Source organism: Scylla paramamosain, chromosome 2, assembly GCF_035594125.1.
Source record: "Scylla paramamosain isolate STU-SP2022 chromosome 2, ASM3559412v1, whole genome shotgun sequence".
Taxonomy (NCBI): Eukaryota; Metazoa; Arthropoda; class Malacostraca; order Decapoda; family Portunidae; genus Scylla; species Scylla paramamosain.
The window spans coordinates 4,577,312-4,591,030 of record NC_087152.1 but is presented as its reverse complement, the minus strand read 5'-3'; the positions used below and the strand labels follow the sequence as shown (position 1 = coordinate 4,591,030).

General features: G+C 37.5%; 2 protein-coding genes across 5 annotated transcripts in view; both read left to right on the top strand.

The window, feature by feature from the left end:
- Positions 1–10,909, top strand: part of LOC135108834 (uncharacterized) — a 31,720-nt gene extending 20,811 nt beyond the window's left edge. For all 3 annotated transcript variants that reach the window (XM_064019838.1, XM_064019837.1, XM_064019840.1), the window contains exons 7-8: positions 4,774–5,148; positions 6,700–10,909. In XM_064019838.1, coding sequence (XP_063875908.1) covers positions 4,774–5,148; positions 6,700–8,391 — 2,067 coding nt within the window. In that variant the 3' untranslated portion in view covers positions 8,392–10,909. The remainder of the gene's footprint in view (positions 1–4,773; positions 5,149–6,699) is intronic.
- Positions 10,910–12,060: 1,151 nt separating this feature from the next.
- LOC135108765 (cadherin EGF LAG seven-pass G-type receptor 1-like) overlaps positions 12,061–13,719 on the top strand; it is a 40,231-nt gene continuing 38,572 nt past the window's right edge. For both annotated transcript variants that reach the window (XM_064019833.1, XM_064019832.1), the window contains exon 1: positions 12,061–12,210. The gene's annotated coding sequence lies outside the window, so the exon portion shown is untranslated. The remainder of the gene's footprint in view (positions 12,211–13,719) is intronic.

The window sequence follows — 13,719 nt, the reverse complement described above, 5'->3', positions numbered from 1 at the left end:
CATAAAACTGGTATATAAAAACTTGGTTCCATGTTTCAGGATATCATTCATGGTTTGAATAACATATAAGAATTATGACGTGAACATTATGATCCACCATTTATAAGTTTTATATGATCTATTTGTTTATGAATATTGGTAGTACATAGAGCAAGTTGTTTCATTGGAATTTCATGTAGTGTTTTTGGTATACTTTCTCAGAACCTTTATTTAACAGTAGTCATCACGAATTACAAACTTGAAAGTTGATGATAGTAAGCAAACCTTAAATACATAAAATCAGTTATAGGAAAGGGATAAACTTATAAAATAGAGCCACGTTGTCAACTACATACTATATTCCATCACTGAACATGGCAGTGTAATTTCTCTAGCTGAAGACCTGTGAAGTTGATAGCACTGCTACTGATCAGTGCTTTCATCTGATGATTGGTGCAATTATTTAGGTTTTCTTTTCAGACGTGTGGTACACTACAGACTGAGTGTATACTCCTACCAAAATTCTAAGTTAATTGTAAGATACTGAATTATTTATAAATATTAGTGAATAGAGGTTCTAGTTGGAATATAAAGTCAGTTTGCCACATGTCTGAATAAAAAATGTGAATACTGTGGCCATTTAGTAGATGAGAGCATTAATTGGTGGCAGTGTTACCATGGTTGTACATCCTCAGCTGGTGAAATTATGTTGCTAGAAATAGCATGAGGGAGCATATTGTTCCATACCTTGTTATAGGTGTTGGCAGCCATATCAGGAAGCACACTTCTTTCAGCATACCTGTTTCCTGTGTTTCTAGCAAATTTACTCAAACTGACTTTAACAAAGAATGGCTGGCAGTGCATGAGGCTGCTCCTCACCACCATATTATACTTATGTGTTTTATAATTTTTGTGTTTTGTTGTAAGAGGTGGTGTAGGGGAGGTGGTTACTGGGGGAGATGGGAAGTATAAAAAAATGTCAAGTTAAAATGCTAAACCTCATACAAGTAGCTTGTGGAAATTACGTGCCACTGATTTTTGTAGGTGAAACATTACAAATATAACTACCCAGATGTTTGGCATGCCAGAATCCCCACGTGTGCTGGGAATTAGCCATATTTTATTGTTGGAGCAAATAATGTCAGGGTTTTAATAAATATTTTCTTAACAGCAGCAACCTACTGGTAGTTACATATCTAGTGAAGGAATGATCACACAAGCCGCACCAACCTACATTGTACCTGACAGAACCTATTGAGGACTCCCTGTATCCAACATTGTGAGAACAAGTTTATATTGTTGCTAGCATGGCAGTGAAAATAATGTGCATGGCTTTTGAGTGCTTTTTTTGCTTCTTTATTCAATGGTTTCAGAAACTTTCGTAGCAGCTACCTATGTACGATATTTCCTAGCATGTTGGCATATAATATGTATCCATATTTTTTAAGAAAAATTTTTAACAATGGATGAGAAACTGTGAAATGGTTGGCTATAAATGTCTGTCAAGACCAAGAATAATATAGAAATTTGCATTAGTGTTTCAAATAGAATAATATTAAAAGTATAGTTTTTTATAGTGTTTCTTTAGGAAATATTAAAAAATAATTTTAGTGCAAGTAGGTGTCAAAATTATAGTAAAGCACGTGTGTATTTCTAGTTATAAAAGTCAAAAGCTTTAGTGAATAGGGCATGTGTTGAGTAGGAACATGTGTTTGAGTGGGAAAGTGAAGTGTGTAAGGTGTTTGTTTGATCTTTATGAATTGTGTTCTTAAGTGTTGAATGTTGTTGTAATATGTGGCCTGTTTCTTTAAAAAATGAAATACCATGAAATACCTGTGAGTAGAAAGAATGGATAGTGAAAATATTAAAAATGATTTGGTTTATCAAGTAAGGATGAAGTCATGCATTCTTGCAATGTTGGGTTAAGTGCAGCACCCTAAGGTGGATTGGTCACATAGAAAGAATGACGAAGCAAGACAATGGAGTGAGTATTAATGAGTATGGCAGATTCAGTAGATACAAGACTTCCTCCAGTGAAATGATAGGTATGTGAGAGATGAGTGAGAAGAGAATTAGAATATTAAAGCATGCAAGGATAGGATTGGAGATTTTTCATGAACAGGGTTTAGATATTATATAGTAAATAGATAATCTGAACCTGTATAATCATAAATCCTCAACAGTTGGAGCTAAGTTGTGACTTCATTTTTAGGGATAGTGTGATATATGGGGTGACTGCATCACACCATCTTTAGCATTACTAAGAAAGTTTGCCAACATTGTATGATGAACAGAATTGGAAGAGAGGTGCATGCTATGTACTTGGAAATATGGCAGTTTGTTTTATAGCATATGCATACTATGTATGGTTTCATACATAGTATGTAGCTATTTGATATATTTTCTTTGTAAAGACAAAAACAAATATATGTATGTAATGTGACTGTATATAATATTTTAGGATGTTTTGTGGAAAATTATCAGAATTATCTCAGGCATCAATGTTTTCATGTATCATGAAATTTTCTTGTATCACTGTGAATTATGCAGATATTTGTTATACAAGAGAGCCCAGTTAATTGTAGTATTTTTGTATGTGTTTAGTAATTTGAGAATTTGTCCTGACTGAACATAACTAATTCAGTCAGTGGATCGCTTCTGTCCTGAAAACCTTATTGAAATAATTACCTTATTGTGAATTGTTAACCTTCACATAATCTTCCCTTTCACCAATTTAAGTTTTTTTAGTGACAAAAGACTTTCCTTGGGTAAGCAAATTAAAATTAAATTAAAAATAAAATAAAATTAAAAATGAGCAAGACTCCTGAAAAATATAATATAAAGAGGGAATAAATATACTGACTAGTCTTATATTTGGCACTGGCTAAGCTGACCTGGAAGCCACACCTGGCCTGCTTTTCTTTATGGGGAGACCAACTGATTGATGCATACACAGATCTTTGTTACTTAGCCAGTTTTATATGTATAATATTTTCAGTCATCTTAATTTGATTAGTCTTGTCCTGAGGTAATTTTTAAAATATCAGTAGATAAATAATGATATGTCAAAATATTACCAATAGTTGGATGCAAATATGAAGATGCCTTAGGTAGGACAGGTCCCAGAATTCCTTCATTAATCTGCATCATTGTCATTTCAACCTTAACCAATGAATGGTGACCTAAGGTCCACAAGGTGTCATTTGATGACCTTGACCATAAACATGACAGTGTCGCTGAGTAGCACACTGTTGTCACTTGTTGTGGATTAATTTACACGCATAAGTCATTACTGTCCTAAGATTTGAGATATTCACAGAATTTATCTTTAAATAAAAAGGAAATAATTGATGTGTACTGTTGTTGAGATGTATACAATATATTGATAAGTAACTTAACAGGTCTGCAGTCCATTGTCATATAATAATTTGTATTACATAAATGCATTCAGGAAAGCATCTTGTGAATATAGTGTCATAGATCTTTACTAGTTAAATAGCAACAAGCACTATGTAGCTGAATGACCAAGTGATAACTGGATTGAATGTTGTTAGCTATTATATCAAGAGCACTAGTTATGCATGATAAAGCAGGCAGCAAATCCCTCCTTAGACTATTGAACAGCTAGTTAGTTACCTTAACATACATATGCATGTGTACATTTTGTCTAAAGCATTGTATGTAACTCAAGTACTTTATCCACTTCAAAAGTTATTCGCTCCCTGACCATAACTCCATCCTCTCACCTCTCACATTAAATTTTCATTCAGCTAACTGTTGGTCAAATTTTGTAGGTCAAATTTTGTAGAATTATAGATTAAATCCTATCCAGGAAAGTTTCCTTTCTGAATCAATGAATTCTCACAATCTTCAGTTCATGTTTTGATATGCACCTTGAACGTTTTTGTTTTGATACTGTCATTGCTTTGTTTGCATTGGCGGACATGTTCTTTATAAAGATTGGCTTGAGCTCTGGTTAGCTGTGTTTAGTTAGCTAAGGCGGTCATGCACCTCATGATATGGTGGCTCTTGCATGTTTTAACCAAATTCCTCTAAACTCACTGCTCATACATTAATTAATGCTGATTATGATGGTAAACAATTTTGTTCTTTCAGGGTTGTGGCCTTGGCTATAAGATGGCTTCTTGGCACTCTCCTTAACATCCCTTGGTTCTTTCATTGCTGGTTCAAGGTTTTAGTTCATGAACATATTTATGATGTTGATAAAAAAGAAAAAAAAGACAATAGATAACATTTGCTGTACATCTGTGTTTATGTAAATAAACAGGATTTATTAAGGTCTTGCATGCCTTACTATTGTAGATTTGATTTTAATTTTTCCCAGCATGTCATATGAATATATATTGGTAAGTACTATAACTGTTGTAGTTCTGTATCTGAAAAAAAAAAGTAAAGAATGATGGAACAAGGATATCAGCAGATTGGCTTTGGCATTTGTATAAGTAACATTAGTCTGATACTCTTAAAATTTGCTTGGATATATTGCCAAAGTCATTATTTTTTAACGACTTGCTTTTGTGAAAATAGTCTTGTCAGTTAATGGTCAAAGCAGCTTAAAATGAATATAATAATAGTAGTAGTTTGAAGAATCATTTATATTAATATGCTGTAACCAAATAATTACATTCTTCACTTTAGCATCAAGTGTATTCCCAGCTGTCATATTGTATAAAATTCTGATTCCATATTAATAGATATCTTATGATTTTCATGCTAAGCCTCCTTCCTCTCTGTAAATGTTTGTCTTGATTGAACAATGGTGCTTCCTTTCAGCCTGAGTGTAGTCCTCAGCAGTGTTTGGCTGAGCACAGCAGCCCAGCACCTGGGGATCATACCACAGCTTCTGCTACAGGAAGCCCCCCTCTCACCTCTACCTCCCTTACCCTGGGCTGTCCTTCCACTCCCACCACAGCCACTGCCACCACCACCATCTGTGCCACAGTCAAAACTTTCTCCACAACTGTGACTAAAACCACTGCCACCACAGCTGTAAGTGCCAAGGCTGGGAGAAATCAAGATTCAACCCCACAAGTGAAGTCAGTACCCCAGCCAGCAAAGCATAGCCCATTCATTGGAGGGCCTAAAGGGAATCCCACAGCCACCACAAAAACAACCTTTGGAGCAGATAATGATTACAAGACAGATGAGGTAAGGTGTGAACAGTTCTTTTGTGTTTTATCTAATCCTATAGATTTTCTTGCTTTAAAGGAAGGCAACACCAGTTATTTAGGTGACATTAACTATTTTCATATTCATGTAAGATCTGGTGTGTGTGTGTGTGTGTGTGTGTTAGTATCTTCAGCACAAAATCCTTAAGTAAAGTTGAAGATTGTCTTTTAGACAATGTCTAAGATGAGAGGATATTTGTGAATTTGTTTATGAATGTATGCACTGTCTCGCTATCTCAGCTTGAAGGGGATTGTGAGTATGGCATATTGAAAGTAGGTAGAATACTTTTTATTTGCTTTAATTATAGAATTTGTTGTGCTCATAATTGTGTGTGTAACTATAATCCACTCACTCCTAGTTTTCAATTGGAGTTAAGCTACTTTTGTGACCTCTGATGATTGGATGGTGAGTCTTGTAACATTGTTGGTGATTGGTCCTATCTCCCACTTAGTGCAGAGGCCTCTCCACACTCCTTGCTCTGTTTCTCCTTAATTTTGGGCAATACTCTAAAACCTCCCTACCTTCCTAAGTTGGCATTCTGTAAGTGAGAAAAGTCCACAAGGCTACAAAATATTAAGTTAAAAAATGGTCCATAAGGTGATATCTGAAGAATTTTTGTAAGCTGGCACCATGAATTAAGTTGAGCCAAACCTAACAGCCACCAACTAAATGAAGTTGAGCCAGACCTAACTTGGTGTAACCTGTGCAGTAATAGTTAGTGTTGCATGATGTGCATGAATGCTGAGACACTCACCTCAGCAGTCAAGTGCATCATGCAACACCTGCACACGTTTTATTTACCTGCACCAGCTTGGTTCAAGAGAAAGTGAATGGACTGGAAACAAGGATAAGAGGAGAGGTGAAGACCAGAAGACACAGGTGGATAAATTAACTTTATATTGAAAATGAGGATTGGGTTACTGGGGAGCTCCTTTTTGACATTAACATTGCAATAACAAAAGATGTACTCTAGAGTTTTTGGGAGAAATGAGGAAGAAAGTTAAAAAAAAAATTATATTCTAGAAAACAAGAGATCAGACCTCAAACAGAAATTGTAGACAAGGCTGTGTCAAGGTGCTGCTGTTGCAGTAGCTAAATCTCCCAATCTTCAGCCAGAACCAACAGGCCTTAGAGCTTACCACTCTCTTGTCAATTGTGAAAGGTTCATTTTGTTGTATTACTGCTCCTATACTTAACTGGATTGACAAACATAATGAGTTGAGCTGTATGGTCAGTGCCCTTTCAAACACCATGATGGCAGTGGGGTTTGAACTATAGTCCGGGAAGATCATTGCTACAAGTCAATTGCCATATTGTCTTGGCAGTCGTGTTCATAACTGAAGAATGTTTTATACAGCATTCACTATTACTGTATTAATATTTCTTTAAAACCCTTCAATATTGATTTCCATTACTGTTTCTTAAATTCAGTGTAATTTTTGCCAGTCTAAACCTTCCTTAATCCTTTAATCTTTTTTCTGTGATGAGCCTCAAAATTTCTATATGTTTATGATGTGAACTCTTTGGCAGGATAGCAATGTGGGTGGAAGAAGCAATGGTGTTTCTTCAATTCCCTCTCCAACATCTCACCCAGTGTCTTCCAGCCACAGCTGCGTAACCAGCAGCAGCAGCAGCAGCAAGACCACCACCGCTGTTATTGGCAGCTGCAGCAACATCATGAATGGTTCTCCCTATCCAAAGGTACCAAGGAACAGTGGTGTAACAAAGAAGACATTAGAGGAGGTTGGAGTAAATACGATTGAACAGGATCATGGCTGCAACAGAATGATGAACCGGACATTGGAAAGGAATGGGAATCAGTCTGGAAATATGAGCCAGATGTTCCACAGTGTGGAATGCAGCACAGATGTTCCCAGAGCTGGCAGCAACATTCATTCCAACAAGACAGCTACTTGGGGTGGTTGGATGCCAGCAACAGTTGGCAAAGAAACTACATGGAGGCCATATGGTGGCCATCCTGCAGTATACCCACATCAGTACAGTGGCAGAACACCATACCACTATGGCAACCCCAGGCATCTCCAGACAGCTCACATAACACCCCAGTCGTGGACACCCATTGGCTGGCCACTGATTCTTCCTCACTCACAGCCACACAGCCTCAGGAACACCTCACCCGGTTTCAGTCACAACATGAATCAAACTCTTTTGTTGCCCCAGCCAATGTATTCTCCCCACAGCAATCCTACCTACAGTGGAACCCAGCCTCCTCCTTTCTCTCAGTCACGACCTCCACCACGGGATCAACAGACAGTGGAAACTTCCTCCAAGACACCTGATGGCAGGCCCTTGGCAGCTCAAGCAAAAGATGATAGTTTATGTCCAGTTGCTACTAGTATTAGTAGAAGCAATAGCACTAGTGGCACCCTCACCAAAACAACTCTAAGCAACAGGACCAGCAGCCCTATGAGTGCTCCATCCCCAGTGGTGAGCAGAGAGTCTTGCCCAACCTCACATGCAGGGATTGGACTTGATCAGACAGGTTATGGGTATGCCAACCAGCAGCACATGATGGTAATGCCATATTGGCGGTACAGTGGGTCAGCAGCACCGTATTACAATTGGGCAGCTCCTGTAGTGATGCAGTGGCCAGTGTCACAGTCCCCTTCAACACCAATGCATTCTACTCCAAATAATACTTCAAACATGGCAGCACAAGCTAAACCTACAGATAGTTGCCTCCCTCACACTGCTCTGACCTTCACACCCCAGAATGAGAGGCACAGTGCCACCACCAGTCCCCAGGTTATGACTTTTGATTTTAGAGAAGTGCACAGTCCAGCCAGCAACAACATCCCAGGTTCCAAGTCTGGCAGGGGTGGTCACATGGACACGAGCTACAGCAGGAACCGTCCCTATTACAATCAAGCATTTCACACATCACCATATTACTCCAGTCCAGAAATGGTTTATAAGCAGCAATCAGAGCAGAAGAAAATGGAGCATCCTAAGACATCTCTTTCTAGCTTTTCACTTGCAACAATGTCTCCCTGCAAGTTTCCCAAACCAGTTGCTCCAGGCTACTCTCAGACTGTGCCTCCCCAGAAAGGTTTTGGTTCTAGTGGTGGTGGTGGGGTCAGTTTAGCCAGATCAGTTGAGCAAGAAGAGCAATGCACAACAGTACCCATGACCCCTCCCCCAACTCCTCTCCCTGACCCTGAAGAAATAAGTGATGCCATTGCAAATGTGAATGCATCATGAAAAGCTGTATATGCAATTGTTCTTTTGTAAGTGAATATTGAAAATGTAATGAGATACTTGAGGAATTCTATAGCAAAAGTGACAAGTGGAAGGTATGAAGGTGGCAGAAGTTACCTATGGATAAATGTTTTGATTGTGTTCATTATCATAAGTGCTTTCAGAACCAGAGATCTGTGGTTGTGTCCAAAGGTAAATGTATTGTGGCTTTAGTGATTGTGCCAAAGTCTTCCCCTTTTGTCCTCCTGTCACTCTTGGCCTAATGTGAATCACCCTTGATCTTTCTTCTTGCATTGTTTACAGCATATTATACATGTTTATAGGTGCTTGGGCCACCAGGAGCTGTTACAATTTGCTCATATCTGTAATGTGATACTCTGTTGATTGTTTTATCATTTTCCATTAAGCCTATGAAAGCTCCTTTTTTTTTTTTTTTTTTTTTTTTTTTTTTTTTCTCCCACTTTACATTAAGGGTTTTCAGAGTTTGAAGAATTAGATGTATTGAGGCAATGGGTACTACATAGCCACCCCTTGCATTGTTATAAGATTATCTATATTAAGTAAAGCTATGGTCACTCTGGTGATAGAACACTGTTATTAAATTATTGATTTTTCACCTTATGGTGTGAAGACAGTGAAAGGGAGAGAGAGAGGTGTGAAAAAAAAAAGTAATTCCTCATCTTCAAGGCAGAGATTTGCATGTACTCTGCTGGGATGATGGCATTATAGAAAAAAATAGAAGAATTAAATTTAAAAGTAAATATTAACTTAGTTATAATGACTAATATAAGTATGGTCAGTTTTCTTTATGCAGACATTTGTTTCCTACCTTGATCACGCCTTGTTTCCTCTGGATTACATAAGTAGTTTCTTATAGAGGATGCTGGTCTGGGGAGGGAAGCTAGCACTGAGGCAGTGGAAATTAGTCATGCTATCTCCCTATACCTTTATAACATAAATTATTGGGATTTTCAGTATTTTAATTAAGTTTAGTGGAAGCAGAGTCCATTCAAATTTATTTCAAGAAAAAAAAATTATGATTTTCCATTACTGTAGTAGATATGATTAGTCATCAGATGTTAAAAATTAAGTGTTGAAATTTGAGGTTCTATATCAGATTATGGAAATTGTGTCTGCATAATTTTAATCCCTGTGATGGGAGGTTAGTGTTAACTATGCTCACAGTTGTGGCCATCTTCATAAGTTAAAACATGTGTGAACTGTCTACCACTTACGGGATAGGTAGTAGATATGTTTATTACCCTTGTCATACTGCTCACTGACTTGAGACATAAACAGTGCTAATTGGCAGAGGTAACCAAAGATAAGCTGAAGGCTCTAACAGTACAGGAAGTTTTTTTTGCTACATGTATTCCAATACTGAGAAGTTTTGTTGTATACTTTCTAATTTTAGTAACCAAAATTTTGGTAAACTTAGTAGGCTTTTTTTTTTTGAGAGAATTTTTACATCAGAGGTGAGCCAACTTTTAGGTTTTGTGGCATAGCCATAAAGCTTGAGTTAAAGAAAGTAGGCCTTTTTATGATAGTGTACACAGGTTTCTAAACATTGTATTCAGTATGTTTTTTAATGAAAATTCAGCAAGCATTTATTTTGTGGAATCATAACCAATTCAAGTTCCTGTGTGTGGTATGATGAAAGCAAAATATTTTTATAAGGCACTCTGCAATGCATGAGCCACGCTTGCTGAGGAGGAGGGAGGCAACTGCTCTTGCTGATTGAAAACAATCTGCATTAGTGTTATTTTTCCTCCCAATACATTCTCAGTGCAATAATTTCTATTTTATGTATGTTTTAAGCAGAGAGCTATCAAAATTATATTTATTTCTATTTATACTTAAGCATATCAGTCTTTAAATATTCCCTATTGGTTGTGAGTCAGTGTAGGCTAAAGTGGTGGTGATTAGAATTAAGTATGTGCAGAGTGGTGTTTGTGGAATTTCCTTGGTGCTTCTGGAGTCTTGCCTGATCCACTCCAGTAGTTTCTTTACTATGATTCTTTGTATGTGTTTTCAGTATAGTTTAGGGGGGGGTTGACTGTTTGTAGTGAGCTGTTAACTAAGTTAAAGTGTAAACAATACCTTACCTTATTTGCAGAATGATGTGATACAAGTGCAATAAATGATCATGTAGGAAGTTAATACCAGTATAGCCATTTCATACTAGTGAAGAAAGTTATCATGATGAAAGGTGGTACATGATGAAGTATAGACAGTAGACAGAAAATATTTTGTCATTAGGTACTAGGGTTATAAAGCAGTCTGCTCAATATATTAAAAAGATACAAATTAAGAATATCTGAGGCCTTGAGTCCACTACTTGAAACTTTTGGTCAATAAATAATGTTCAATCTCAGATTGTTAAACAGTGAAATAGAGCAAGTTCCTTAGTGATTGTGATGTGCAAATCCTCTTTAGGAAATCTGTGGAATAAAAGTAAGTGCCTGTGGAGCAAGAAAGCTAGTCGGTTGTACTTTCCTGTGTGAGTAAATTCATCATCAGTCCAAGGGTTTTATTTATTCTGCATTTATTTTCTTTGCCTAGATAGGATTCTAGCTTGTAGATCAGAAATGCACAGTATCTTTTCTGATTTGAAAGGTATAAATGACATGGAGTTTTATGTGAAATGCAACAGTATATTTGTTGGCTTACCATTTATTTGTTTATTTATTATTTTATTTATTTATTTATTTATTTTTTTTATATATCTTGGATGCCTTATTTTACTGTGGTGGCCACCAAGAGAGGCATAGGACAAGACTGCAAAGGTTATGTCATTGTCATCAGGTGGTAAACGCCAACATGTATTTATTTTATATATGATTCAGTTCATGAGAACTACTACTAGGGAGTGGGTGCATTACATTCTGTTGTCCACACATCCTCATATCCTTCTCTCAGTATTTCGCTCAAACCGCAGCACACTGTCCTTCCATTTTACAGGCAGCCTTCCGTTTGCACGCAACCCATCAGTCTTATTCCTACATTAATGCTGTCTTGGTCCTTACATGTTGTGCCAATCTGTGGTCAGATTACTTGAGCGTGGTGCGCTTGATCCACTCGGCCACATGATATTTTATATCTACATATTTTGCTGCCCTACTTTATGTACTTAATTTTCGTTTCTATCTTAACACAAATAAAAACAGCATATATCAATTACAAAAATATGAACGTTGTCCTGGTTTTCAGCTTTTGAATTCGTAAGTGGTCAAAAAGAAAAAAAAATCGTTATGTCATCAATAGATGAAGGAACTATTATCTAGTAAAGCACGGTTAAAAAGCCAGAATTTGGTTTGCGATGAAAGTAAGCATGTAGCATCGATGTGCCACCAGCGGACTAAGAACAGATATCAGGCATGGCATGACTAACCCTTTCACTACGATACTAAAAATTCACTGCTAAGGTATGAAATCTCTATAAACATGTACGTACAAAAAAAAAAAAAAAAAAAAAAAAGAATATATATATATATATATATATATATATATATATATATATATATATATATATATATATATATATATATATATATATATATATATATATATATATATATATATATATATGAGTCCTCACTTAGGTCTGTCTTTCTGATGAGTGAAAACGGAGAGTAGGACGCAGGGTGGCTCGCTGTGAGTGAGGCAAGCGAAGCAGTGACGCGGTGCCAGTCTAGTCGGGGTGCAGGTGTCGTGAGGGGCGCGCGGGTACCAGTGTTGCTGCTGGTTGACTAGTAACACCTCGGGTATCATACTCAGCCGCAGGTTATTCCATCTCTCCTCTGGCCGGCCTTGGACAGCTCAGTGAGTGTTGCAGTGTTGGTTAAAGGTCGTACGGTGTGGGAATGGTGATTGAGTATGTGTGCATCAGTTGAGGGAACTTTTGTTGTGTACTCCTGCCTAGTAACAGAATATCGTGGCAAAGGAAGTTTATCAAATGATACACCGTACCGTAATGTTAAGAGGAATGAATAAAACGAATCGGTTTCATTCAGACCGAGGATTCTGAGCAGCTGTGTTGACCGGTGGTCTCTCGTTCAGAACCAAAGAACGTAAAAGATAGTATAGAATCCTTGTTGAGAACTACCGTTGTTATTGTCGCGTTGGTCTTCTGGTGATAGGCTGTACTGTGACTACTGTTGTCACCAAATAACAATATTGTTATTGACTGTACATAGCGGGGGCAAATACCACTAGTTCAGTAATGACTTTCACCAATGAGATGTTAAGGAGTGCGTGTTGGGGAATGCAGCCCTGAGGCCTTTATGAACAACCGTGAATCAGAATGTTGACTTATTACTTGTATAATTATTAAGAAGGAAAATTATTATACTGAAGAAATCCACGGATATATTTATTTGTCAGTTCCGATCATGCTTTAAAACTCGAAAATGAGGCGACGCCGTGCTTGAAAATGCAGGCATTTTTTCGGGTCATGTGTTTTTAAGTAGATTTGATTAAATCAGCCCGCGCTCATTTTATGTACATGAGGAAGAGAACATCGGTCACCAAGCATTGCCATTGTTGGCATCATGTGATTAAGCACAATGTTTCGCATCTTATATTTTTACCTTTTATTCTGAAAATAGAATACGTAGCTGGAGTATGGTGCATAGGCTAGCGTGCTATGATGGCAGTGGGCGTCGCACGACACATCAAGTTGTGCATTCTTCCTTCAAAGTGGTCGATAGGTGTGTGCCTGGGAAAGGTAAAACTGTGGAAACCGGATGTCACAGTTGTCCCGGGACAAGGGATATTATTGTTCACCATAGGGGATAAGCGTCAAGGCCACGCACAGCAGTAGCGTATGCCTCAGCTTTGCCTTTACCTGTAAAGATATTTGGGCTGGACTATGTCCCAGTGTTATAAGATTATAGTATCACCTGGTTAGGTTTATATGCACCTTTGAAATAAAATAAATAGATAAATGAAATAAACAAATAAAACACTTATGAAGGGGTTGAACTGTTGGTAGTTGAGCCGAGACTCGAGTCAGAAGCGCCAACATCCATCTGACTTACCCTCCTCCTCCTCCTTTTCACCAGAAAGAAGAGCAGCCCGAGAATTAAGTAGATTTTATGAAATGTATCAAGTCTATGATATGATTTAGTTATTTCATTGCTCACAGGTATCCTATTAAACTAAGTCCGCATGGTATCTTGCATCAGTTAGTGGTTAACGTGCCTTCTGCTTGTCTGACGCCTCTCTGCTTGGTCTTTTTGTCTTGGATGAAAGCCTCGTCTAATACTGATGATAAAAATCATAATAAGCCACGGATTCGGCATACCAATGTCTAGATAACTGAGTATAATT